Consider the following 25697-nt stretch of genomic DNA (forward strand, 5'->3'; position numbering starts at 1 on the left):
AATAATAAATTCGAACTTTTAAATTGATGGCACCTTAATTACAAAAAATGTACCCCTAAATTTTTTGGCGCTGATTTATATGACTATAGCTCTTAAGACAGCATAGTTAAGGGCAAATGATCAAACCTTGGGTTAGGGATCTGGTTGCTCAAATTTTAAAATATGGATCAATCGTGCAATTCACCCCAATCAATTCAGGGGGTATAAATACCGGTTTTTCAGAAATTGGCGTCAAGGGCAAAGTAATTTGATTTAATTAGTCAGAAAAAATCAATCGATACCAAATTATGATTAATATTTTACGCTATTAACTGGATAAAATAGCTATTCGGTATAAAAAATGTCTCCAGCAGTATATTCAGCGAGCTTGCTTGAAATGAATTTCTTATACTTAGGGCATTTTTGGGGAGGGCATTCTACGGTAGGTCACCTTCGCCGGTAGATCCAGATTTCGTCTAAAAAAGGATGGTTTTCAAGGGATCGAGGCCTATCTTTCGCTCTGTTCCTTAGCACTAGGAAAATGACGAACATTCATTGCCAATTTTGTTCATTTGTACAAAATATCATATTCGGGATTCGAATTTAGGTTTCTGTGCATTTGCTCAATGATCGACTGTTTCACTTAGCTTTTGGTTCAACTCAAAAGTGGTCATTTACGAACATAAAGGGACGCATTTTCTGTTGTCTTTTAGACGTTGGCATTTTTAGTTTGGCTTTCACGTTCTTCCGTTGATTCAAAATTGAGTGAATTCTGATCGTTTTCTCGATTGAGCGACTTAATTTTCCGACAGATGAAGGAGATAGCGAAGTGTTAGTGTGTTGTGTGGTTTTTCTATGAAGAATTTTCGGTAACAGTGTTTTACAGATTTCTATTTGATCTGCGATCTTTTTTCGTTATGTTACGGGGTTTGAAAAGTGCAAACTGTGTGTAATTGAAGCGCGCAAATTGCAGTTTTCTATTAATGCGTTCATCGTACGTGGCGAATCAATTTTACTCAGAAGAGATTCTGAATAGAATTGAGGCTAGGTTTATTATCCAATTTTTTTTAAAAAGTTTTTGACGCGATTTGCCATGAAAGGGTCAAAGGGTCTTGTTAGTGTTTTGAGAGAGAGCTCGGAAAATTAAGCCCATTTCGGTCACGGTTGGAGGGGGTCCCATTGTCATCCGCCTCCTCAAGGTGGGACCGGCTGCAGCGAAATGGATGACATCTCCCTACCCCACGGTTGGTCCTGCACTGAGCAGGAGGGGCCTAATAATAAAAAAAGTCTAATTTTGGTTGTTTGTCCTAGTCGTCGATTGTTCCATTTTCTATATGATATCTACTGAGGTTCTCCGAATTTGATGCTAAACATTAGCGTCATCAGTTCTGAGTTTTTTAGTATTATTTTACTAGGTGACAATATGTCACCGTTTTAAGTTTGACATGTAAAGATGTTTCAGTTGAAGTTGGTATTTTTATCTGAAACGCTGAAAGATACGTTCTTTGTTTTTATATTGCTAATTTTGATTTGAAACCATCATTTGCTTAACCTCATGGTGAAAAAAAATTAATCCGATGATTTTCTTGATGGTTTTCAAGAATAATATTAAAAGTTAAATTTATTATATGCTTTGAACTTTAGAAGCCGATTAATTGACTCAATTCAAACTATGATCAACATATAAGATGGCAGTTTTTTTGCTCTCCACTGGAAAATAATATAAATTGTGTGCTCCATTTGACCGCGGGGTCTCATTCATTCTTTCATATTTGACCCAATTTAAACCACGGCTTTCCCGCAGTTAGCTCAGCATATTTTATGGTAGCTTTCTCTGACGTCATATTTTGTGCAGCAAGTTATATTCTTAAATTTATATTGATAATTCATTTTAGCTTTAATTTTAAAATTTCCTCTGATTGTGTTTTGTTGTGTGTTGAAGAGCGAGCCCAAAGTTCTCAAAAGAAGGGATCGGGCGTTGATGCTGCTGCAGATGATCGAAGCAGCAACAACAGCAGCAAATACACCTCCCCTCTGCCTTTAATTAGACTGAGAGAGGGGGCAGCAGCTACTTCTGAAGAGGCACTGGTTATTCGACGACCCACAAGTACCATCAGCACATCTTCAGCTGAGTACCACACCCCTGGCTACTATTCCAGTGGGGACGAGAGCGCTCGCTTCCTAGCTGGAGGGGACGACAGCGAGTTCTCCGAGATTGACGATTTCGCCTTCGGACCTAACATGGCGGCCGCCTTATTATCAAACAACTCCAATAGCTACCTCAAAAACAACAGCAACCAACCACCAGAGTCCCAACAGAACGCACATCAGCCTACACTCACTAGGGTAAGCAATAAAATTAACCCAACCGAAGTTAGTTTTAACTTCAATGTATTATATCAAAGTTTATTTAGTCCTAATTCGATTGATATTTACAATACGTATTTTTTTAAAATTAAAATATGTGTGCTTACGTATTTTTTTAAAATTAAAATAGGTGTGCTTCGAGAGTGTTTCGATGGATTTTTAAAGTCAAAACAATGAACTCTGTATTGCATACTCGGTTTTCTATCCCCTTTAATTTCTCCCTTATTTCCAAAAGTTTTGTTTTAATTACGTTCCTTAAACCTATTTAAACTAGCGAACTTTAGTGAGCGTTAGTGTTATACTGCGACCTACGTCGCAAATATTGGAGCCACTTTTTGGACACCTCTACGGTTTTTTTCGTAGCGTGGGCTTTGACATTCGAATAGTAATAAAATAACATATTTCATGCATTTTAAATTCATCAAATGAACCGAAAAAAGAACTTTTTGTTTCAAACAACATAATAAAAACTTGGTTTCAGAAATTTTCTAACTCAAAATATATTTTTTGAAATGCATAATTTAGACATAAAATAACTTTATGCATTCCAATTTATTACATGCGAATTTAGTGTGGATGCCTTCTGTGCTATATTCCAAACTATTACTTGCAGCTTCGCCTATAAAAAGCACTTAAGGTTTATCATGCCTAAATTCATTTTTTGGCGGTTTTGCTATAAGTTGACTTAATTTTTCTTACCAAATTGAAGGAAACTTACTCTCTCCAAAAAGAAAGTGCGAATGGAGCGAAAATAACGGGATCAATAGATAACTATTTTGTTGCACTCGTTTTCAAAATTCTTTTCAAGGCGGATAGCAGTGTGCTTTCGTATATAAAAAGTCAAATCTTTAAGAAAATTATTCTCGATTTATATTTTCCAAATTTGATTGAAAATGTAGAACTCAGGTTTTGGTCCTGACCATTACCGCCCGCCTGAGTTGAGAAAGAACTATGGTGTAAGGTGGGGTTTTCTGGGCAATTTTTCAACCTAAAAGAAAGCTTAGAGAGGATCACCACCTGTGGTTTCATTTTAAGGCCCTTCTAATAGTGTTTTGGGTTAAGTGTTACTCAGGTTGGAAAAAGTAAAATCACAAGCCTCGAAAAATTTAAGTAGCTTGAGAGTCTGATGACTTTTTTCGAGTCTTACCTACTGGCTTCCGCGTAAATTAGACTGATAAAATAAATCCAATCAAACTCATCAGACAAATGAATTGCACTTATAATGCTAGTGTTACGCTACCTAAGTTTTTGAAGCTTGTGATTTCACTGTTTTCAACCTGAGTAACACTTTCATGTGTTCAGTTAAATTCTTTTCATGTATATAAACAAGCGCTAGATTACAATTGAAGCTAAAACAGGATTTTGTAATTGTTCCGACTTGCAAAGATTATGGATTATTTGTGTTCGATCGTGTCTTATTTTTCTTAAGACCAAGTTCGTCTTTTTACCAGCGTGTTTCAACATATTTTCTATTCCCACTGAATGGTACCAATACCCTGAGGTGAAAAGTTAAAGAAATTTCGAAGTTTATGATGGTTTTAAAAACTGCCAATTTGGAAGCGGTATTTCATTCTATTAACGGCAAACGGAGAATTAATCCGGCTCAGAAAGCATTCTTAATTCTATTTGATTCTATTCATACATTACAAGCCGAGAATTGTTCTACATGGTAATTTTTCAAAACCAAAGGAAAAATCTGCAAAGTTGCTCGGTTTTAAAAATTTTACTCTTTTGTAGCTATATATCATAGTGAATTATGAAATCACACGAATACATGGTTTTCAATGGCGTTGACTGTGATGTTTTTGAGTTTGCATGCTAAATGCATCTTCGCCACTGCTTTACCCTAATTTATCTATAAAAATCATGCTTGTTGCTAAGTAGCTGAAAAACAACCCCCAACTACCTAATAATTCAATAAATTCATTATCAAATGGGAATATAGACTTTTTTCGGGCTGACAACTTGTGTAACAAAATCAGTTGAATCAATTGTTGCTATGCTGCTGACATGCTCAAATTCATGAAAAATCAAATTGAACTACTGAGTACATTGCCTTTTACTTAGAATTAATTCAGAATTAAATTGATTTTTTGTCGGATTTCGTCTCATTTTTTGTCGGCGTACTTGCGGAATGTATTAATTTTTTTTCGAAATTGCTTGCTTCACAGTAAAATTAATTGCAAAGTAAGCTGAGCTTTTGGGTTCAATCAAAAACAACTGGTTGTGGGAAGCGCCCCTACATAATCACTTAAGCCCAATTTTTTCTCTACCCAAAAGAAAGGGCCCTCAGAAAAAATAATTCATTGATTTTTTTGCCGTTTGGTTCTTTTTGACCTTCTCAAAAACTACCCGCCCAAATCGGAGATTTTTGGTTCAGTCGGAAAAGACTAATTATTTTTCTTGCAGTTTTTTTAAACTGTTTATTTTCCTCTAAAACTACCCTCTCTTCTCTGAGGTTGTGTCAATCTCTTCTGTTTAAGCGGCTACGCGTAAAATTTTTCCACAATTACAGCTTCGATTCTCGGAGAAGTGAAATTTTTGATTTTTTGACCAATTTGTGGAAACTCTTTGACTTTTCTCGAAAACTACCCTGCCAATTCCTAGGTTAAATGGTCGTCGGGAAACCCGGTTTTAGAAATTTTCTCTTCTAACATGGCTACGGCCTTCTTTTTGCAGAAAGAAGTGATTGATTTCGGAGAGTCAAATTTTTGAAAACTTGGCATTTTTTTAGAAGCTTTTGACTTTTGAGAGATGAATGGTTCAATCGAATGAACCGGTTGCGAGAATTTTTACTGTGGAAGCAGCTTCCCTCTATTTTTTTCTAAGAAAAGTTATGTCTTTGGGAAGATTCCAATTTCTCATGAATTTTCACCTTTTTTTATTATAGTCGAGAAGCTACTAAGGTTTTGGGTTCAGTTCACTTTGAAATTACCCATTTCATCTCACATCGGTGTAACAAAGTTATGAAAACACCTACCCCCTGATTTAGCTTGGACCCTAGTTTCTTTTATCGAGACACGACAATTTTGGTTCTTGGTTTTTTCAATGTTTTTTGTTTTGTTGTTGTATCGCAAGTGGTACCAAGCTCCGCTTCGCCTCTGTGTCAAGCTATTCGTTATTACATAACTAATCTAACAGTCAGCTACGTCACTGGCACTTCCTCTTCCAAAAAATCAGCGAAGTAAAAGCAAAAATTGACATAGATTGAAAGTTACTGGGCGTAGCATAGACATTTGTCTTGTTCGTGCTTTGTCATAAAAAATTTATAAACATTTTCAAAAGTTTTTTAAATTTTCTATTTTTTGTTTGGACGATACTCGCTTCTAAGAAAGCAAGTTACGAATGTTAATGCTTCACTAATTTCGTATTTAATTAATATCCCAAGGTGTTCCTTTCAGAACCTTAATAGTGTACATTATTGCTTTTTTGCTATATTTAAGACCAAACAGAAAAATTCCGCATTGGTTGAAGATTGCTCAATTGAGCATGCCCCTTTTGTTGACTGTTTTTCGAATATGTGAAGATTGTGAAACTTAGACGACCATCAAATTAGACGACAAGAAAAAATAATATAGATGTCGATGCAAAACTAATTTATGGGAAAATAGATTTAACAGATGTTTGTGTCTGAAGTTTGTTTACTGGTAACAATTAACGTTCGTTTGAGCCTTTAAAAATGCAAATCAAACTTTCGTGTATAATTTATGCTTTCCAAAATGTTCTATATTATTTTGATCTGCAATGGGATTTTGTTCTCTTTCTGTATTTATGAAATTTATTTTAAACAAAACGTTTCGTTAAACTTGAGCTTTTCGTCCAAAATGCTAATTTTGCAGAAAAAGTTTAACGTTATTTTTTGAGTCAAAATTCAAGTAAGACAAAAGTGTTCGTATATCAGGGCGAAGCCTGAATGTCCCGACTGTACTTTAGGGCCAGTTAATTTTCTTTTTGCTTGAATAATTGACGAAAAAATCGAAACGACTGCTCGTATTAGGGCGAAGCCCTGAATGTTACGGCTGTTTTAAGGTCTATGGAGTAAGTGATCGTCTAAAAATTTGATGACATTTTCAAAAAAAAATTTAAATTTTTGAAAATCATCCCCCTCACGCTATGAATAGTACAAAGTGATATATTTCGCATATAGCATAGTTTTACATGGATGAAATAAAATGCCTCTATTTATTTTGGAACGATTTCTATGACGGATTAATTCTCTGCTTAGAGAAGTATCTCTGTAGCTCAGGGCAGCAATACCTTTCAGATGGTATAATAAATTCCGTCAAAAATGCTTGTTGAAAAGCCGAAATTTTTCTGGTTTCTAAAACAACCGCGAGCACAACTATTCCGTCATTTTCTTCATTTCATCCCCCCTCGAGCATTTTGTCCCCCACATGTAAAATACAAAGGGTGTATTTAGCGTCTCGTATTGTTTTGTAATAATAAGACTAAATTGCTGGTTTCAGTTAAAATTGGAACGCATCAATCCGCCGCTTACGCGTGTTAGAAGAACGCAATATATCATGCCCCTAATTATCACAGATTGGTCAAATTAGCAATTTTTAAACCCCCGTAACATAACGAAAAATTATCACAGGTGAAATAACTATTTGAATTTGAGCTCAGGAAAACAATATCTTTCAGATGATTGAAAAATTCTGTCAAAAACCTTTAGTTAAAAATCGAAAATTGACTAAATATAAAAAACTGGCCAAGCATAAATATTCGGTTTTACAAACGTACGCAAAAGTAAATAATGTTTTTCATAACCTGCGTTTGTTTTAATCTCAATTCTGATTGGATAATAATGATATTTGTCTGCATCCTTACCTGTCTACTGCGACATAAAATTATATGTTATCGAAATTAAAAGGGCTTCAATATGATGTATTTGTTCTGATTTATATGAAGTTTTATAATTAGAAAAATTTTGTCGTTATTTATGTCATACATTTTAGTAGCATTTTCTAACTGTATGTTGTTCATCTCTATGTGATACCGCAGTCGCCTTGTTTAAGTTTCCTTGAAAAAAAAAATATTTTGACTACACGGCGAAACAAATAATTCGTTTGTTACAGACTCAGCTTATAAAAACTGTCATGGAATCAGAAAGCAATGTATGTGTCGCAGAAAACGTTTAATTGCATCGGCATTTTTCCACAATCTTTTCTCAATTCACTGCTCTTTTTATTAGTTCTATTTTATACAACATGCTCTGTTATTTCATTGTAACGAACAACAAACTTGCGTTTTAGACGCGAGGAAATAATGTGCAATTCCAAATGAAGAAGTCTCAGCCGAAAACCTATCTGTCCTCTAGTCAGCAACAACAACAACAAACGAAGGTCAACAAACCAAATGAAAGCTTTAAGAAATCATGTCTGTCATCAACCTCTGGAGGGCGACATAAAGATCCAACGGATTTAGGCACAGATAGAATACCTAGTGGGGTTATGCCTTCAGCGGGAGAGACACAGGGACCTATTTTTGACCACACGAAGGCAATTGAGGAGGCAACGAGATGGCTCACCCAGACCAACCAGTTTATAGTGGAAAACTCCCCATCTTCAGGTAAACACGAAAAAGCAATCAGCGAAGCAGATGAGTGGCTTAACAGAACCCTTAAGTCGTTACAACCTCACGCACAGACTACTAATAACAGCAACCAGAATAGAACATGTAACCCACCAAATGATCAGCAGATAAGCAGTTGTAGTATATCGGATGAACTGAGTCATCATCATCATCAGCTAACTAGCACCACTAACAATCCTTATGCTAATTTAGACAAGTTAGACTCCAATGTGAAAACTCCATGTGCAGCGATGGGCAATGACGCTAGCAGTAACGATAGTAGAGCTAACAACCCTAACCAATCATATCAGCTAAAAATCAATCATTCTGCTCTTAATGACAAAAATAGACTTGTGCGGAACTCTCAGACGCCTCAGTCATCTTTATCTTCTTTCAACTTCACTGGAGCCCAGTCTACTTTAATTAACCCAGTTGGACGACCAGCTGATGGCTCTTCTTCTTTTTCATCGACACCACTAACACCCAGTAGTTACTCAACCAATACTAATGCTGGCCCATATCAGGGAAGATATATAGGAGTAGGAGGGACTAGAATCGCCAATTCGGGATCTTTGGGCCAACTGATAGCGGATGAGGACTTCGTGCCTCCCGATTATGAGAATGTAGCATATGTTCCCGTAACCAGTCTTCCACTACAGGGCAAGTGGTTTTATTTCGTCGCTCGGTACATTATTAATTTCATATCCGGGCGTGTTCGCGCCACGTTACTATCCAGCTTAGCTTTCAAAACTAATTTGCAAGCGTTAGCACATAGCAACATGAGACTTTTTCTAGGTAAACAATTTGTCTTTAAGAATCACTGAATCAATTTCTCAAATATGTGCTTCCGTCGACGAGCAGATTTTTTGGTCATATATGAGCTTCAAATACCCGTTCTTATGTAATTTTGTTACTATTGGATGTAAGTTTACCAGCTCTGATTTTGTACAATTTTCAGCCTTTTAGTTTTTTTTTCAAACTTTAGTTTAAGCTTGTTTTGTATCGGTGTAGTGGCCTCATATTGCGTCGTTAGAAGATCTGATGGGCGAAACATGTATTATGCAAGAGTGTATTTTGAGAGGGAACTTAAAAACTTTTTTGAGATGCTTTTTTTTAAGTTTTTGGCTCATCAACTGGCGTCCGTTCAAGTATATTTTGCTTTGCTACCGCTTCGTTAGTATTGTTAGTTTTCTAACTTAACAAGCGGGACTTTATTCAAGACGGTGCCGCACCTTTTTACCCCTTAACAATTTATCTCACCATCTTTTACCCCATATATGTGTTTCCACCAAATATTTTTCATCTTTTTAGTTTTGCCCCATTAAATCTTTCACCCCGCTTCAATTCGCTATTTTACAAAAGGCCTAATGCGCAATTAGGTAAATACCCAATTAGGACCCAATTTTGCGTATTAAAATGGCTTTCTACTTCTATTATTTTTGAATTCTTATCGAAAATTTTGTAAACTGACTCACTTCATAAAACGTTCACAATAGTTTTATTTATATCTTAGTATTACTCTTTAGCATTGTCCAAAGTCTCGATAAAGGGTGATTTCGACTTCATTGTGTCTAGCGAAAACAAAAATTTTCTAATTATCTTGAGACATGATTGCAAAAAAGTAAGTATTGGCGTTCGCAGAGAACGGCAGAATCCTCGAGTCTTGTGGGCCAATCTGAGAGCCGAAAAGTTATCCAAGCTGTGAAAGACCTCATCTAAAACTGCACACCATCAGTGGTAAACAGCAGTTCAGCCCACAAAATGCAAGTCACGACCAAACTTTGCTCTTCCAACTAAACTAAATCCATCAAAACTGCTCAACGAAAATGCAGAAATGACGAAAAATTAATTGCGGCGATCCACTTGGCATTCATTTGGGTATTCCTCTAGTAGTTCAGAGTTTCGTTATTAACGCGAAGGTGGGAAGGACTTTCATAAAGTTTCAGATTTTGGAAAACTTTAGTTTTTGGCTAGATGACGGCACTTTCAAATGGAGCCCTAATTTTTTTCATTATGCCTTGTCACCCAAGATTCAACAAACCAATTGAACAAACTTTCGGTCGATTTTTCAGATTTGAAAAAACTAGCTCCGAGCTGCAATCCGCATTTTTTACTGGATTTCGTGCGTTAGAAGCATGTGTGCATTATTTTCCTGAAGCGCAGTTGCCTAGTTTCTTCCGCTTGCCGCAAAATTTAACGAGGAAAATTTAGGCCTCAAAAATTACGAGATAAACTACCGCTCTCTTTGGTTTTGATAATGCTTCCCGCCTTAGCGTTCAAAAACTATAGAAATTTTGTTCAATTGTACAACATATTCTTGAGCGAAATTCAGCAAATTTTTGTGGATTGGCAAATTTTAAAATTGGCGAATTTCGTCTCTCTTTTTATTAGGAGCCGTTATCACAAACAGCGACTTTATTTTACCCTGCTTTTTGGAATCATTGAAATGATGCAGGGAGCGGTACTGCCCGACTAAGAACACTGTTGAAGGTGGCATTTTGTGGTCATGTTCTTTTTCTAGTCGTTCGCATTTGAGTATAGGGAAATTTATCTGAAATTTACAAAAATGCGTTCGTTCAAAAACTGAAATTCCTGAAAGCATCCACCGAAAATTTTTTTCCCAAAGAAAAACTATTGTAATTTGAACGAAAATCTTAAAACAATCGAAAAAGCAGATATTCAATATCCGGGTTTTATCTAATTATCTTAATTTGTTGTGTAAATATCTTTGAAAGATGAAAAATGTATGCTTTAGTCTCAAAAGTTGAAGTTTGCTCTGATTGAATTTTTAGGCGTTATTTTGCACCCACTCGAAGACGTCCAAAACGTATTAATGTGACTCGCATTTAAAATGCTGTCTTATAGCAATTTAATTTTAGAGCAATTGCCCTTTTGATGGGATCCTAGTTTGGGAGTAAGGCTTTACTTAAGTTTGGCAGCCTTTTTGTTCAGATCATTGAAAATGGGGATAAAATTTGTATTCGGGTGTGTTTTAGTTTAGAGTGACATTTCATATTAGAGCCTTTTCAGTCGTGATTCGAATGAGATTTTTAAATTTCAAAAAAGTTTTCGCACTGTCGAGAAAAACGGGTTTGATATTTTTGAGTTTTAGTCGTTTCGTGCAAGTAAAGCGATAGAGTAATGTTCGTTATATCTGAAAGTTAGCAATTTAGGCTGAAAAAAAACATTTGATTTCACAAAAAGGAAAACTAGTGTTGGAAGCTTCATTTAGCGCTTCTCTTGAAAAAAAATATTCAAAGTTTAGAAATACAGATATTGTTCTGTGCTGGAAGTTGTTGGTTCACTCGCAGGTAACATAGTAAGCCTGGTACCGCCGACCTTTAAGCTGAACCTTTTCTACTTCTTCACCATCGCTCCTCTAATTACTTGTCCGTAAACTATTTTTCATTATCAGCATCACATTATTGCCAATTAATTGATTGAAGCATTAAATTTCAGTACAGAAACAGTAGGTGTTCAGTTCAGCTCACTCAGCTTGTCCTGTTCAGAGTCCGATTGAATATGGCAACGCAGCGCTTACAGCCTCCTCTATCATGACTTCGTTTACTCCTCTTTTAACCCGGAATGTGCCCCTCTCGCCCCAGAAGCGACTCCACGAATTGGCACAGATCCAATATTTCTGGTCTCCTTCCTCTCCCCATCCCAAAACACGCACTGCGTGGTATCTAGACACACAATGTCATTTCTGTAGTTCAACGAAATAGTTGTTAAGAGGAGGTCTGAAATTCATTCGGGAATTCTTAGAAGTCAGAGAAACGTGGCAAAATTCCATATAAGAAACTTATTTATTTTATGTTACCCCCGACACAAATAAGATTCATTTGCTTCAAACTTTCCTCTACTCTTACTCCCTTTACCCTGAACCTTCCTTACCCAGTGTGTTTTCCGACTATGTGTTCGTAGATCCCCATCCTATAGTTGTCGAAGTCCTCGAATGTCTCGATTATGGCTACCACTGGGCCATGAATTAACATCTCGGTCATAATGGCTTGTTCGTCTGCATCCACTATGTATGCCCGCTCCCCGTAGAACAGCTCACTATTGTATGTCCTAATGCATTTTGATAGCAATCTGCACTTTTTCTAGCGCAACGTATAGTTAAATGCAAAAGTGTACGGAAACTTATAGTTCAGAGAAGTTCAGACCACCAGCAAAGAGTACAAAGAATTTTGACCTACGTTTCAAAGAGCGCTTGCGCGGGATTGATTGTGGCATTAGATTAAAGGGCTTCTAGATTTTAGTCGGTTTCCTCAAAATCTTATTTAAAAGATGGTGGGCAGTTGCAGTAATTTTCGCTAGGAATTTGAAAGTTTGACAATTCTTTTTAAATTTTTTAAATCATTTTTCTGTCATTATTAAGTGTCAATAAGTTACTAGAGGCTTTTATATATTTTTTGGGTCTTCCCATTATAGCCCATCCAGTTTGTCAAATTTTAATCTATTATTTATATGAATGCGGGTTTCACTATCTTGCATGTTTGAGATTTTTCAACGTCATATTTTGCATGTTCAAGTTATATCCTATATTGCAATGCTTAAGAAATTTTAAGGAGGGTCGAACAAGCAATCTCCTAGTAGAAATACGGCCATCATTGCTTCAGTAGTGAAATCAGATTTCATATTCTATTCACTCGCTAGATGAGATGGTACAGCGGCGGAGAGGGATTCCTAATCTTGAAACGCATGTTTCAAATCCCTTTTCCGGTAAAATCTTTTTAATTTTCCAAGCTTTTTTTTCTTGCATTTTAAAGCAGCTTTTTGTCAAATTATGCTTGTATGCGAAGTGCAGCTTCGTTGCTGTGTTTCAAAGTCCTTTGGTGTCGAGTAAACTGGTCTGATGATGCTGGTTTTTCAGACTTGATTTTGATCGAGAGCGGAAAATTAATCTGTTTCAATTCTGTTATAAGAATCTGTTATCAAAATGAAGCAATCATTTAAGGCCTAATATCAATCCACTCCCTCTGTCTAAGAAAACAGCTGATTTTTGAAGGTCTCTGCATATTTTATTGTCGGGACCACCCCCTCCCAACAAAAATGTCGACTTCTTTATAGAACCCACACACCCCTCCAAACATTAAATTTTTTCTCACCAAAATATTTAAAAAACTGTTTTTCAACATAAAAAAATTGCCCTCTGCAATATACTAAACTTTCATGCCAATTTTAATGTTCAAAAAGTTTCTTGTCTCAGTTTTGGCATGATATTGATTAGAATTGATCGCAAGTTGCGGACCCCTGACAATTTTCAAACCAATTCCATACCTGTTATATCCTCTGATGCACTCGTGAGAGCATTCAGGCTGCTCGGATGGAATCGTAAAGATATCGGTGGGGGTTCCGTACTTGTTGTACAGTCCCGGGTAGATGTAAGGCTGACAGGAGTCATGAGTGTTGTAGAAGCCACCAGTTGGTACACCATATCTTACGTAATAGCGCCATGCATCATACGGGTCGTGACCGTCTCTACAGTTGCCACCGTTCGTGCAGGTGAGCAGGGCAGTCGGCGAGATTCGAACCGGTCTCAGTTTGGGACGCTTGATGCAGATGCGGTCGCTGATTGCACTGGCTACCGCAATAGCCCAGCAAGAACCACAGTTGCCTAAAAAAGGGTTAAATAAAAGAAGACCAATGAGAAGACTTCATGATGTTGATGTAGAATGAAAACTTAACTGATAGTTGAATGGTTAACAGAAGCGGATCTAGTATTTTCTCGGGGGGGGGGGTTATCAATTTCAAAAATTTTCTCGACCTTCTCGAAAAAAAAACAGGCCAATAAGAGTGTTTTATGCACTTTTTGGAAAGTTTTGACAAAAAAATTGTTATTTTTTTCAGTCCACGCTCTCTTCACAAATTAGTATATACTGGCGCCTTTAGAAAAGTATAAGGTTCGATCAGCCAAAAAGAGGTGTCTTAAAATAGCACCAAACAGGGTTTTTTTGGGTCGAATCCCTGAGGTAAAGAATACGCTAAATCCCCTCTCCCTCCCGCCATGCCCGCTAAATCCGCCCCGGTTACCTTGGTCGTGTATATCGTGTACTGTGTCGCAGTACCTCCACCGCTGCCTGGCGTCGAAATGTTTGGGCACTTCACCCCTCCACCTCCTGAAGGGCTCGTGTCCGTATGAGTGCCTCCTAAGAATCAGACTCCGCAGGAAGTTCCGATGTCTCTGGTGGTAGCGAGGCTCAGGTACCGGATTTCTGCGCTCAAAAATTACACACAGTCGAATTTTAAAATAGTGGAGTTTAATTTAAAAAACGTTTTTTTTCCGATTGTTGTTTCCTGAAAAAAATCCAATACAAGATACAACTAACTTCAACAAATCTACGTTGCTTTGATACTTATTCTCCAACGCAATAAATACTTTGAAACAAACAATTGAGAATTATAGTTTTCCCAAGTATCCAAAAAAAAACATAGTTTTGCTTATTTGGTCTACATATCCCTATGTTAAAAATATGCACAGCTTTCCCGGGTATCGAAAAAAACGGTGATATGTTACAATAGGTGGTAATTTTGAGTATAGTGCATGTATTAAGTTTTAGAACTATAATTTATAATATAGTCATTTCACTTTCAATCACTTGTACTACTACTAAGATAGTTTTTGTAAATATATTACTCTGCCAGATGAAATCCTATTCAAAACTTCAAAATTTAGACTTAATTTAGACTTAATTTAGACTTCTTTTGCCAAAAAAATTGGCTTTGGCAACAAATTAGAAGTAATGTGCGAAGTATAAAGAAAAACGATCCAGCTAGTCTAATTGGACCTACCTAATACCGATTGTAATATATCACCAAAAAACACTGTTTGCTTATTTGGTCAATATATCCCTATTATCCCTATTATCTTAAAAAATGCGGATATTTTGTTGGAAGTAAACCTTGGAACAAAAAACAGATCTTACTTGTTTGATTAATTTTTTTGTAGTGGGGCTGTACAGGGGCTGATCTAGGATTTTCTCGAGGGGGAGTTTCGAAAATTTTGTCGACCTTTTTTTAGGTCGTCGATTTTCCGAGCTCTCCCAAAGTACTAAAAAGACCCTGGTTTTTTGCCAAATTTTCTGCGCCGCAGGCAAAATTTTGAAAAAACAGGCAAAAAAAACATTTTTAGGCACTTCTTGAAAATTTTTGACCAAAAAATGGCGTTTTTTCGGCGAGCGCTCCCCACTCAAAATTAGTATATATTGGCACCAAAGGCGCCTTTAGACAAATTTTGGGGTCCGTCGGCCAAAAATGGATATTTTAAAAAAGTTCGAAGGGGGGACCCCTTGAGTCGGCCTGGGGTCGAATCCCTGAGAGGGGGGAGGGGGCGTCCGCCCGTCCCCCCCATAAATCCGCGCCTGGGGCTGTAGTTTAATTGTTAATTGCTCTTTCTCACCTGTATTTGGGAAGTGATGGGTATGTCCTGGCCACCCAACTGGTGTTATAGTTGTTCACTATGTCCACTATCTCCTCCTCCGACAGACTATACACCGCCGCAGGAAACCAACTGATCAACAAGTTCCCATTCAACGCCACTAGTAGAACAGCACAAACAATAGGATGAGACATCTTACTCAAACTGGTTAAATCGTTTGATTAGAAAACATCAGTCTTGGATATTTAGTTAGTTGATGTTAAGTCTTTTTGTTCATGGTGCTCTTTGAAATTGGTAAAATTTGATCAAGTATTTGCTGTCCGCAAATTGATCAAGTTCTCAATAGTTGTTGTATTTGTTGAACTATTGAGAAATGTTAAGGTTGTTATGTGCACAAAAGGCGATTGTTTCTGCCTTTTGAGATTAACGAACTTAATGAGGACTTTTTGATCGATCGATTTTGATTGTTTCTAATCAGTTCAAATTTTATATTTGCATATCACTTTGTCAAAAGTATTATCTTACAGACGTTTTTGAAAAACGTTATTTGATCGAACAGAAGTAGAGTAGAGTCAACTTTCCGGGACTAACGAGATTCTCTCAATCGAAAATTGGAACCTCTGAAGTTTCAGAATAGGGCCTCATTTTGTTTGGACAAAAGCACTATCTAATTTGGGGTAGACCGTAAGTTACGGTCTCATTAAGGGAAAATATTAACTATTCGAAAATCTTCTTAAATTCGTGGCGTTTTTGTGCGAAGTGTGATGAAGATGACAAAAACAAAGCTTACAGCATTTGTGAATTCTTTCTAATCGACTACAGTTATCTTTGAAAAATTAAAATAAATACTAAAATTCAAAAAAATTTTGTTTGCATCTGTTTTATTACGTGTCAATGAACACAGTAAAGACACTTATATAGGTCGTGAAGACTTTTTTCAGTAATCAAATGGCATTTGCTTTTTGGCCTTTGAATTTTGATTTATTTCTAAGTTCTGTTCATTTTCTTTGCAACATCTACTAGCGAACAGCAAAAGTGTAAAGGTCACGAAAAAAGTTATCGAACTCTGGTTTTGAACGTTGATTTTAATTTTCTGATTGTCCAGCGGAATAAAAATTTAATCTATTAATCCATTTTTTTAAAATGTTTCACGGCTCAAATTCAAGATTTTTGTTGTATTTTAACATAACAACTATAATAGCCTGAATATACGCCAAAACTAGCTCCAAATGACGCTATAAAGCAAAATCGACTCAGGACTGAGAGGGCTCAACGCCCTTATAAAACTCGACGCATTCTGATGATCGTTTGTGGTACCTGATATTATGTGGGAAAAATTTGTAAAAGAAAAATTAAAACCCAACCGAGGACTTCCTCCACGCCTTCAGTTGTCAAAATAATATGATTTTTGTTTTACCCTTGAATGATCTGATTTTTCAGAATTGCATGATTTCCGTTTCCGTGGATATGTTTTAATCACAGTAGGAAATCAGTTGGTAGGCAGTAAAATTGTAAAAGCTGGTTAACTTTCAAAGCACACAGTAAGATCCAAATATCGTAGAAAAAATTTAAATTTGATTCTATAAAGGGTAGAATTGTCAAAAGAAAATTCAGTTTGATTTTTTTTCAGGAAAATTTACAATGTGTTTGATTTTTGGTTTCTTTTGAATTTTGCGATCAAGTTGAGTTCCCAAATTTTGTACAAATTACGCTGTGATAACGATGTGAAAATAGCTTGAAAACGGATCTTGGCTTTTAAGAGGTTTCTCAACAAAAATTTATCTATCGGTTTATTTTTTTCCAAACTGAGTTATTCTTATCACAAAATTGACAAGAGTAGATCGTCTTGATTTTAAAGTGTGTTGTTGTAATTTTTTCTATGCTTTTACTGAAAATTTGACGGAAATACGTCGTTTTTGATCATAAACGAGTTTTCAACTATCTTTTTGCTATGCCATGCAGTTGAATGTTTTTAGGCGACGAAATTTTGAAAGACGGGCGTCTTGATTTTCTATTCAATTTATGTTTTTGTTACAGTGTTGAGAAAAACCGGTTTGAAATTTTTGATTTTTGGTCTAATTTCGAGCTAATAAGGTGACCGGGTACGCTTACAATACCTTATTTAAGCTTAATTTAAGATGTGAAAACTTAGTTTTACTCAAGTAAAGGTAGTTTTTGGAGTTTTTCTGCGCAATTTTTGGAAACAAAAACTTGGAAAATTTCTTCAGAAAAAATGAAAATAGTTTCTCTAGTCATTTTCTTCAAAAACTGTTTTCAATTGACCTTTTTTTACCATGACTCTGAAATACGCCTAAGTTCTATTTTTTCCTTCAGATCTTTTTATCACAACATGCAGAAAAAAAACGACACGAATTTGAAAAAAAAAGTTTTTTATTTTCTTAAGACTGGTCGGAACATTCTGTGCTACTTACACAGTAACCGGCTATCCTTGTTGGAGTTTTGTAGATGTAGTTATTTTCGACATTTTAAAAATATGTATATATTTTTTCGCCTTGTGGCTTCCGCTAGCTTGCAATGCTATGACTGTGTTGTATCGCAAATGTTGCGAAGCTTCGCTCCTCCTCTGTTTTAAAATTTTGAAATTTATCACCATGTGTTTGCTAAAGTGCACATTTACGGCATATTTGATTGCTCTGGGCAACAGCGTTTAGAATTTAAAGCTGAGATTTCATCTCATCGAAAAAGATTTCATTTATGGCGGTTGTTTCAATGGGCATAGCTGTTTATAACGCTCATAATGTTAAATGTTGGTATGTCTATCTGGAATTGTTTAGTTGTTGAGCCCTTATTGCCCTCTGCTTTTTTTTTCTCTCTCTCTCTCTCTCTTTCTGTTTTGTTGTTCACCCTACTCCTGGTGTGTTCAATAATCCTTCACAGTATTTTAATCCGTCTCCGTCACACAGAACTGAAGAGCGAGGAGCTGGAAATTTTGTAGGTGGCCATCATGCCACATTTTTTCACTCCAGTGTGTATAGACTGCAATGTGCTGTGCTGTATTTAGTATTTCCCCATTTAGTGTATGAATGAATGCATTGATTCAATTGAAAAACGCAAAAAAAAAGATAAAATATCATCATTTTTTTGCTGTGCTTATATAACAGTATCTAACATACATGGCTCTTTATCGTCTTCACGCTCATAGATTTTAGTCTTTTTGCTTCTCTGTGTTCGTTTTCTGTTCATCTTTCTGACTTTTTTCTGCATTTACCATTTCAATTCCACTGCAATAGAGTGTAGCTCAGAACAGGGAATTAGTGGCGGTGGCCGTGCATGATTTTTTCTACCATCGGTGCCAAACTAATCAGATTCGATCAATTGTGTATATCTAATGTGCGTGAAATTACAGCACAACGCGGCGGTGTAACTTGAATCGTTATTTTTAAAAGCAACTAAAAATTGATAGGCAAATTATTCCCGCATACTTCTCGTCTTAGAACTATACTTAGGGTGTTGGTGACTTGCCTTTCAGATATTTTCAAAAGCAGTAAGTTAAATTCGATCCCTCCATTTGATCGGAACAGAAGAAAAATTCGTAACCAAATATGCGCCAATTGTAAGAGGATGAAGGAATACATCATTCTAGTCATAGCTTCTTCCCATTGTTGTATCACTGTTATTGAAAGAGGTCCCCTCGTCCCAATTCCACACTTGGCTAATTTCTTCGAATGCAGTGTGTTCTTTGCTGGAGAAGAGAGTATTTAATACCATCACCCTTACAAATTGACAAAACAGCAATTACCAACAACCTGACCACTTTATTTCATTCTTCAAGGCTTTTGTGCTCTGCTCTCCCCTGTATGTGACTGCTGGCCACAGCAATTGAATACCAGTGCTGTTTTTCCTTCTATCTTTGTTTCACGTCATATCCTGTTGCTATCCTTGGTTCCGGGATTGATAGCACTGTGGATAAGAAAATTGGCTGCTCTCTTAAATTTGAAAAAAGTAAGTAAGGATCATCAGCATCTCGCTCCTCGACCTCTTTCTGAGACAGTCGTTCGGGATGTCGGAACAAATTTCAAAGCAGTGGATGCCACCGTTACGGACGTCAACCACGACCTATATCGTTCATTATTCAGTCTCAGCAGCATAAGTGCGTCTAATTTTATCTACTGTTAGCTAGTGGTCTGTGTTGTGCGGTAATTTTCAGCCGGCCCTTTTGATTTGGTTTCATTCTTCTCTTAAATTTCTATTCGCTGGTACTAGACTGGCGTACCTTGGCCTGGTCTGGAAAATTAATTGGGCTATACAATCCAAATTTCCTTCTCACAGCGCTCACTTCCGTGTTGGTTCTGTTGGTTTTGATGCTACTTTTTTTAATATCCTTGCGCTCTCGTTTCCTGCATAGAGCTTAGACCCCGTTTATCCTATTTTACTACCGCTGATCAAGTCCGATCCTATACCATACCATCTCCCATGCCGTCCTATTCTAATTCAAAATAACTCAACCACATATCACTCGAGTGACATTACATTGCATCACATTACATGTTCAAAAGGGTTTTTATGATACGACTAACGAAGCATAATAGAAACTACTCAGCTCGTAATTGAAGTCTACTTGTTCAGCTTTTTGAGCACACGGAAAGACAATAATCAGTTGGAAGAATCATCATCAGTTGGAAATTTTGTGTTAGGAGTATCCTCTTCTTGGCATTACTGATAAAGATTGGCCTTCAATTTCAGTTGAGCTAGCTCCAATTATTACGGCACCGAGAGCTTAACTTACTTCTGAACGATACAGCATCGCCAATGGAGGTTGAGGCTATTATTGCACCAAGTATTCCTAGTTGTGATGAAAACGTGGAAGTAGAAACAAACGTGTTCAACCCCTTCGACAACTTCGCTGACTTCAGTTTCACCAATAACCAACAACAGCAGTCCCAGTTGGCTGATAATAACAGCATGACATCAAAGGGCGTTCATTTCGAATCGGTTGATGCGTGGGGAAACGAGGCAAAGAAAGAAGAGAATCAAACGTCTTCGTGGTCAACTGAAGACCAGCACAAGACTGTGTCTGGCTCGGCGCAGTCTGGGTTCGACTTATTCTCTACCAAGGAATTCATCCCAAAAGACTCCCAGAGGAACTGCATAGATCCTTTTGCTAGTAGTAAGTCAGCCAACTGATCCGTCTTCACCTATACAATCAGCAAATGGTCGTTGTGCATAAAAATAATCCGAGTTTTGTACCATTTTTTAAAACAAACATTGTCTTTATATCGGAGTCCTGTTGCTGTAAATAAGTAAAAGAAATTGACTAAGGACACATGTCAACGAAACGATTTTAGAATGAGGAAATTATCTTGGTCTTGAAATGAGGTTTTGTAAAGAATGTCAAGAAATTGTAATTCGAATTCAGTTCAGCGTCTGATTCGAAACTTCATGATTTGCAGTGGTAGCGTCCAAGAATGAAATGGCAAAGGTCAGGAGTTCGAGTTCGGCCAAGTCTTCTACTTTTTGCAAATTGAAAATTTTTTCATTGAAAAATTGTTTATCGTTAGGCTACTGTTTAACTGCGGGTTTTTCGCCCACGTAGTTGCCACAACATAGGGTTTTCTTCGATTGAATCATTTTGTTTTGAAAATCATTTCTGATTTCTCCGTTATAGTGCATTTAATAAAAAGTATCAAAGAGTTCGAAGTAAATTAAGTGAATTGTTGAAAAAATAAACATCTTATCTACGATTTTAGAATTATATTTAATGTGTCAACGAACTTAGTGAAGACTTTTATATAGGCGTGTTGAAAGTGTAACGGTCACGGAAAAATGTGAAAGACTTCTAGTTTCGAAGTTAAATTTAATTTTTAGATTCCGCAGTCGAATAATAAATTATCGATTGATCCATTTTTTTCAAATTGGGATAATTTTATCAAAAAATTGTCAGCCATAAAGTGATGTGGAAGCTTTATGGGCGTAAAGAGTTTTTTCTTTTTCTTTAATATTTGAAAGCTTTTTTCAAAATTACTTAGGTAAAAACATCTTGTGCTAATTGTTTAGCAACCGACTCTCCTTGTTTGTTCTGAAATTCTTTGACTTTTTCTTGAGAAAACTGGATCAATTGGTTATTTTTTTTATTCTGCTGGTAAAATTCTGAAAATTGAGTCCACTTTCGAAATTAGAAGTCAATATGTTTTTCGTGACCTGTACACTTTTGCTGATCGACAGGGGAAAAATAAAAGAACGGAACAAAAAAATAATCGAAATTCAAACTGTGAAAAAATAATATTGAGCGCGACAAATTTTGACTTTTCCTGGAAAAAAAACATCACGACCTATATAAGAGTGTTCACTACGCTCATTGAATCTTGAAAAAGTACGACAAGAAAAGGAGACCAGTCCGATTCTGGAGTCTGCGCGCAACCACTGAGCTGCCGGCGTCGCAAAAAAAAATAAAAATTTAATCAACCTTAACCTTAGCAATTTCTGAACGACCTCTTGTTTTGAAAATAGAATTTAATTTTTAGATTTCGCTGCGGAATCAAAAAGTTATCTATGAATCCATATTTCTGAAATTGAGTTAATTTTATCAAAAAAGTGTCAATCTTAAATTGTTTTTGTGGAGAGCTTTAAGACCATATATTTTTCAAGTCAGTTTTTTGCGTTCATTGACTCTTTTCCAGCGGTCTGTTGGCTAAGTTAATTTTTGCGCTCCCGTTACCGGAATTGAGCTAAGGTTGTCTTACCCCCTTTTGATATGCACGATTATATCAGATCCAATACCATATCCCATCGTGACCTTATTGTTTTCTGTTCCTTAACGCTGTTCCCACTACTTGTTGGATATTTTCTCATTTCCTGCTCCAAAAATTGATGTTATGTCGCACAGTATGTTCAGCAATAGTTATACAGTTTTTTCTGTTCGCTCAAAATTATGGTTCTCGCCTAGCCAATTATCGAGTGCCCGCAAGATTATAACCATTGAATTTATACACAAAGTTCATTCTATTTGAACGAACTTCAAATTGACGAGTCAAATGAACAGTTTTCGTTAATGCGTGTTTAAATTATTTGCACATTTTGTTCATTCTTTTTGACCTATACGCTTGATCTAATTTTTTGTCTACCAATTTGCTTAGTTTTTAAAAATCAGTTTATACTGTATTGTATTTTGAAATGTTGTTTCTTACCTTCTGTGGAAAGAAAGACTACAATAAAAGGAGTCCCGCCTACTTCGGCTTCTCACAGGCATTCGGTGTGTAGTATGAAATGCACTTGTTTACCCTGTCAAAAAGGTGCTGCAGAAAAAATTGTATTTAAGAATTATTTTCGATGTTTTCGTGTCAAGAAAAGGTATGAATGCTTGCCAATTCTCCTCAATCTAATATTTCTCGCTCAGTATGAATTCTACTCCTCTAACAATCTGCTAACCATGTCTTTCTCTCAAGTGTTCTCGCTGGTCATTCATTATAAATTTTTGTCTCAATTTTATGCAACAATAATGTTGATTTGAACATCGTGGCTGGAAATCATTACGAGGCCAAATTGTGCTCTCTCATGAGATGCATCATTTGTTGCGTTTGTGTCTCTGGAATCCGTGTAGAACCCCTTTAGAAGGTCAAAATTTGAGGTCTTTTCGGTTATACTCTCCTAAATGTATTATTAAGGATCGATCTAACTACGAAACAAGGCTGATATCCAGAGCCTTGTATCAATTCGGAAAACTGCAGAATTGGGAATTAAAGGTGAATGAGAACTCATTTGAACTCCTGTTTGTGAAATTTATATGAAGAAAACGGTAGAAAAAAAACTGGTAAAAGGACATGTTTGAAGCTAAATTAGATAAAATTGCTTTGTTTCGACCTGCGCCATATTGATAGCCAGCATTTATTAGCAATATCCATCCAATTTTGCTGCAACATTTTGTTTTTGACTTTTCATCTAAAGGCGGGTGTATAACGAAAAGACCTAAAATTTGTTAGTGGAATTCATAAACAAATGCTTGTAACAAAAAGTTGGTCGGCTGATTTGTTGTGTCGTGGAATCCAAAATCAACGAAAATAGCAAATTGTTTCCGTTTTCGCATTTGTTTGATTTCGAGTGCAAAACATCAGGCGCTAAAGCCAGAATGAAAAGCAAGTGCGGATTTTAGAACCTAGAATTTAACTAAAATTTGGGGAATCAAATGACAAATCTCACTTATAAGGCATTATAAGGCATATCTCACTCACAAAGCATTTCTTCTAAAAGATTCTCTGAACTTCCAAAAAAAACTTTTTGATCCTTTGGAATAAACAAATATTTTTTCGGCCGTTTCATGGTTCTAAGTTTAAAAAAAATTCTGTCATTAGTTTTTCAGTATTGTGGCTGAAGTAGGTATTGCAGACATTAATCTATTTTAGTATTTCGGGAGTAGGTGTTTCAAGAATTTGAGATAGATTTTATTTCATTATTAAGATACTGAGATGCTGTTTCAATGATATGGATAAATTGCCACTCAGTATTTGAGATAATGGTCTAATTCATCATTTTAGATAAATATTAAATTCAGTATTTGAGCTAAAATCTAGTCAGTAATGAAAAAGATCCGAAATTATATGAATTTTTGATTTAAAATTGAATTAGAAATTATGCGAGCTTCATTTTTTAATCCGAATTTAGAGATGACATTTTTGAGATGAAGTAGTGGTTGAGGAGATACCAACTCCACTAATAAAATTTCTGTTTGGTTTTTAGTATGACTGATTGCAAGTTTGATCCTGTTAATTGCTGCGTTTTTCCTTAATAATGAAAAATGCAGCAATTAACAAGATCAATCTTGCAACCAATGATACTAAAACCAAAAAGACTAATATCTCATTAACCACTACTTAATCTCGAAAATGGCATCTCTAAGTTCGGATTAGAATATGAAGCTCGCATAATTTGCTACTCAATCTTCCTTCAAAAATAAAATCATGATGAAAGCTGATTGGAACTGAAATTTGTTAATAAAAATATAATACCCATAAACTAGTTTATTTTTAATACCTAGCTTTCCAATTTGTTTTCCATTTTAGTTTTGCTTTATTTGGCTGGCTCAAACTTTTTAAGAATCGATGATCGAAGTTATTTTTTTTTAAAAAACTTGTTCTGACTAAAATTTGCTTTTTCGCGGTTTGACTTTTGATTTCTTTTTGAGTTAACGGAAGGCAAACTCCTTTTGAACTGCAAAAGTGTAAAGGTCACGAAAAACGCGATTGATTTTTAATTTCAAAAGTGGAATTTAATTATCGAATTTCCCAGCGAGTTTATTCAGTTTTCTCAAATTGGGATAATTTTATCAAAAAAATGTCAATGATAAATTTTTTTAGAAGTTCATAGAGCTTTAAAGGCATCTTTTTCTCTTCGAAATTCGAAAATTGAAATTTAATCAAAAAAATAAGTCCTCGTTTTTTTTCTGTTCAGTTGCGTTCATTGACTCTTTTTCAACTGGCTGTTGGCAATGTTTTTGACTTTGCTGCTGTTTTGGCAACATTTGAGATTGAACTCTTTCTTTGAATCGAACTCACTCAAAAACCTGTTGACCGTAAATAGATACTGCGTGAACATTTTAACCTCGTAACTGTATGCGACAACGCAATCCTTTACACGTGTATGTTTTTTGTCCGTGGATTCCGCAAACTGTTCAGGGCTGTGCAGTTTTGTTCTGTGTTCCGCAACTTTTGCTGCTTGCGCAAGCTTTTTGAGCGCTAGTCTTCAGCCAGTTGTCTCTGGATTCCACAAGTAGCCTTCCTGTGGATTCCAAGACAGTTTTATCCGCCCTTGTTTATCGGCCAACGAATCCTGTTATAGTCTCAAAATACAGGTTAGCTTTGTTATGATCGCGATATGCCAAGCGATGCGTTAAAAGGGGTCAAACATTTAAAAGGGTTGAAAGTGGAGTTGGACTTTTTTACGGATAAAAAACGGTTTTCATTTTGTAGGGTCCATACTTAACAGATGGCCCCTCCATTTCTGATCAGTAACATGACAAAATTGAGCATGAAATTGTCTGGAACATTGATATTGGCATAAAATTTAATTAATTTTATACAGACTGCAACTTTATGCGTTTAAAATAATTCGGAGGGCTCGATTTTCTTGGGGGTAGCGTCTATGATTTGTGTTGCGGGTGATCCCGAGCCTTAAAAACTGCAGCGTCTGTTAAGACTGCCTCTTGTCTTAAATACGCTCTCTTGTCTGTGTCTCACTCTGGGGGAAAGGGTGGGGTAGAGTGGTGCTGAAGGGCGCCAGTCGGGAGAGATTGAGAACACTTAGCCATCCGGGAAAAATCCAATTTAAGAGCTTGTTCAACTCGTTACGGAGAACCGTTTTAGGGCAGATTTAGGATATGTTGCCTCACCATCAAGCAAAGAGTACCGATTACTGCTTGCCTTAAATCGCCAATCTTTTAACTGCA

General features: G+C 36.2%; 2 protein-coding genes across 4 annotated transcripts in view; one reads left to right on the forward strand and one right to left on the reverse strand.

The window, feature by feature from the left end:
* The window catches only part of LOC134842702 (mucin-17-like), a 36434-nt gene that overhangs the window by 5830 nt on the left and 4907 nt on the right, over nt 1-25697 (forward strand). Inside the window, exons 3-5 of one of the 3 annotated variants that reach the window (XM_063859169.1) lie at nt 1922-2325; nt 7602-7917; nt 8134-8580. In XM_063859169.1, coding sequence (XP_063715239.1) covers nt 1922-2325; nt 7602-7917; nt 8134-8580 — 1167 coding nt within the window. Of the gene's footprint in view, nt 1-1921; nt 2326-7601; nt 8581-25697 lie in introns of all 3 variants that reach the window. The other 2 variants (XM_063859160.1, XM_063859174.1) reach the window with 2 other exon arrangements.
* On the reverse strand, nt 11310-15676 carry LOC134856383 (cathepsin B-like cysteine proteinase 1). The gene is made up of 5 exons (XM_063872708.1): nt 15323-15676; nt 13957-14138; nt 13204-13540; nt 11815-11991; nt 11310-11606 (listed from the first exon to the last, which is right to left on the reverse strand). The coding sequence occupies exons 1-5, from the start codon at nt 15493-15495 to the stop codon at nt 11426-11428; spliced, it is 1050 nt and encodes a 349-aa protein (XP_063728778.1). The 5' UTR covers nt 15496-15676; the 3' UTR covers nt 11310-11425.

This window comes from Symsagittifera roscoffensis, chromosome 1 (genome assembly GCF_963678635.1).
Source record: "Symsagittifera roscoffensis chromosome 1, txSymRosc1.1, whole genome shotgun sequence".
Taxonomy (NCBI): Eukaryota; Metazoa; Xenacoelomorpha; order Acoela; family Convolutidae; genus Symsagittifera; species Symsagittifera roscoffensis.

Excerpts from the sequence above, each read along its gene's own strand:
- LOC134856383 (XM_063872708.1), bottom strand. The coding sequence starts at position 15,495 with ATGTCTCATCCTATTGTTTGTGCTGTTCTACTAGTGGCGTTGAATGGG. Across the intron at positions 14,139-15,322 it reads CCATCACTTCCCAAATACAG|AAATCCGGTACCTGAGCCTC; the intron begins GTGAGAAAGAGC and ends TTTTGAGCGCAG. Across the intron at positions 13,541-13,956 it reads ACACGATATACACGACCAAG|GCAACTGTGGTTCTTGCTGG; the intron begins GTAACCGGGGCG and ends ACCCTTTTTTAG.